This window comes from Cynocephalus volans, chromosome 4, assembly GCF_027409185.1.
Source record: "Cynocephalus volans isolate mCynVol1 chromosome 4, mCynVol1.pri, whole genome shotgun sequence".
NCBI lineage: Eukaryota > Metazoa > Chordata > Mammalia > Dermoptera > Cynocephalidae > Cynocephalus > Cynocephalus volans.
The window spans coordinates 151,322,291-151,324,487 of NC_084463.1; the positions used below are offsets into that span (position 1 = coordinate 151,322,291).

The window sequence follows — 2,197 nt, forward strand, 5'->3', positions numbered from 1 at the left end:
TCACAGATATTGATTACATTTTGTAAACGTGAGTAAACTAACTATCCTGATTTAATCAACTCATATGGTATCCGTGTATTGATATTCGATTCTGTACCCCACAGAAATATAGAATCAATAAAATAAAATGAAATATGAATGGAAAGAGAAAGGGGGCTTAGTTGATCATTGGTAAATAGCTCACATTTATAACATTTACAAAGATGTATCACTTTGTGAGTGCAGAGCTGACGTTCCACCAGCACCTTGAAAGTTGACCCCTAGAAGTTAAGCTGCATTGGCTTTGTGTTATCTCTGATTATAATTTTAAGAATATTAAAATTCCACAAGAATCCTAAGACAAAAATGAAAGTGTATTAATGAACAACTGTGATGCCGTTTTTTGATGAAGTCTAATATTTCTACATTAATATTGACATAGTTGTGTTTTGAATGAATGTGCTCTGAACATTACTGACTATTTAGAGTTCAACCTATGTCATATAAATTTATGTGCTTCATATAAGTCCCTATTTTGGAGAAGTGGAAGATTCCAATGTTTTCATTTATTTATGTTTAATTTTTAATTGACAGATAATAATTGTATTTATTTATGGGGCACAATGTGATATTTGAATACATATGTATAGTGTATAATGATCAAATAAGGGTAATTAGCATATTCATCACCTCAAACATTTGTCATTTTTTGTGTTAGGAACATTTAAAATTCTCTCTTCTAGGTATTTGAAATTGTACAGTAATTTGTTAACTATGGTCACCCCACAGTTCTATAAAACACTATAACTTATTTCCTATCTAGCTGTAATTTTATATTACTTGACCAAACTTCTTCCTATCCCATGCTTCCCCAATCCTTCCCACCCTCTAGTAATGACTATTCTACTCTCTAACTTTTTGTGGTCAACTTTCTTAGCTTCTATATATGAGTGAGACTATGTGGTGTTTATCCTTCTGTGCATGGCTTTTTTCACTTAACATAATGTCCTCCAGGTTCATCCATGTTGCAACAAAGGACAGGATCTCATTCTTTTAATGGCTTTGAAGTATTCCATTGTGTATATATACCATTATTTCTTTATTCTACAATCTAGTCTTTATTATTGCTGCAAAATCAGAGGTAGGAATTATTTTTTTCTTCCCTGTTGCAAATAGAAAATTACATTCTGTCTACTAAGTACAAATTTTTTAGATTATGCTACATGGAAGCTAATAACAATGATCTTGTTTTTCCTAGAAGAGATAACTTGAATAAATGGGCCAGCAGAATCTAACATTGCTGACCGAATTCGTTCTGATGGGAGTCACAAGGCGGCCTGAGCTGCAGCTTCCCGTTTTTTGCATCTTTCTCATCATCTACATGATCATAGTGGTGGGCAACCTGGGCATGATCATTTTGACCAAGGTGGATTCTTGTCTGCATACTCCTATGTATTTTTTTATCAGACACCTGGCTTTCATTGATCTTGGTAATTCTACTGTGATTTGTCCCAAGATGCTGGCAAATTTTATTGTGGAACAAAATACTATTTCCTATTATGCATGTGCCGCACAGATGGCTTGCTTCATTCTGTTCATCGTGAGTGAACTTTCCATCTTGTCAGCCATGGCCTATGATCGCTACGTGGCCATCTGTAACCCTCTCCTCTACAATGTTATCATGTCTCCAAGACTTTGTCATGTGCTGGTGGGCATTCCATACCTCTACAGTGCTTTTCAGGCTCTGATGTTCACTGTTAAGATTTTTACATCAACCTTCTGTGGTTCTAACATCATCAGCCATTTCTACTGTGATGTTGTTCCCTTGTCACCTATGCTTTGTTCCAATGCACAGGAAATGCAATTGTTGATCATGCTATTTTCTGCATTTAATTTGATCTCCTCCCTCCTGGTAGTCCTTGTATCTTACATGACAATTCTGCTAGCCATATGTAGAATGCATTCTGCAGTAGGCAGAACAAAAGCTTTCTCCACATGTGGTTCTCATCTGACAGCAGTGGTTGTGTTCTATGGGTCTCTACTCTTCATGTACATGCAGCCCAAATCCACTCACTCGTTTGAAACTGATAAAACAGCCTCTGTGTTTTACACTTTAGTGATCCCCATGCTTAACCCCTTGATCTACAGCTTAAGAAACAAAGAGGTAAAAAACGCCTTCTACAGTGTCTTAAAAACTCAGTGCAAACATCATATTTAA

The 2,197-nt window shown here is 35.7% G+C and overlaps 1 protein-coding gene across 1 annotated transcript; it reads left to right on the forward strand.

Moving 5' to 3' along the window:
- The first annotated feature begins 1,255 nt into the window (after positions 1–1,255).
- Positions 1,256–2,197, forward strand: LOC134376581 (olfactory receptor 8K5-like). The gene has a single exon (XM_063095074.1). It carries the CDS (start codon positions 1,256–1,258, stop codon positions 2,195–2,197), a length of 942 nt encoding a protein of 313 aa, XP_062951144.1.

Bases quoted from the DNA above. Each gene is read 5' to 3' on its own strand.
- LOC134376581 (XM_063095074.1), top strand. From the start codon at position 1,256: ATGGGCCAGCAGAATCTAACATTGCTGACCGAATTCGTTCTGATGGGA.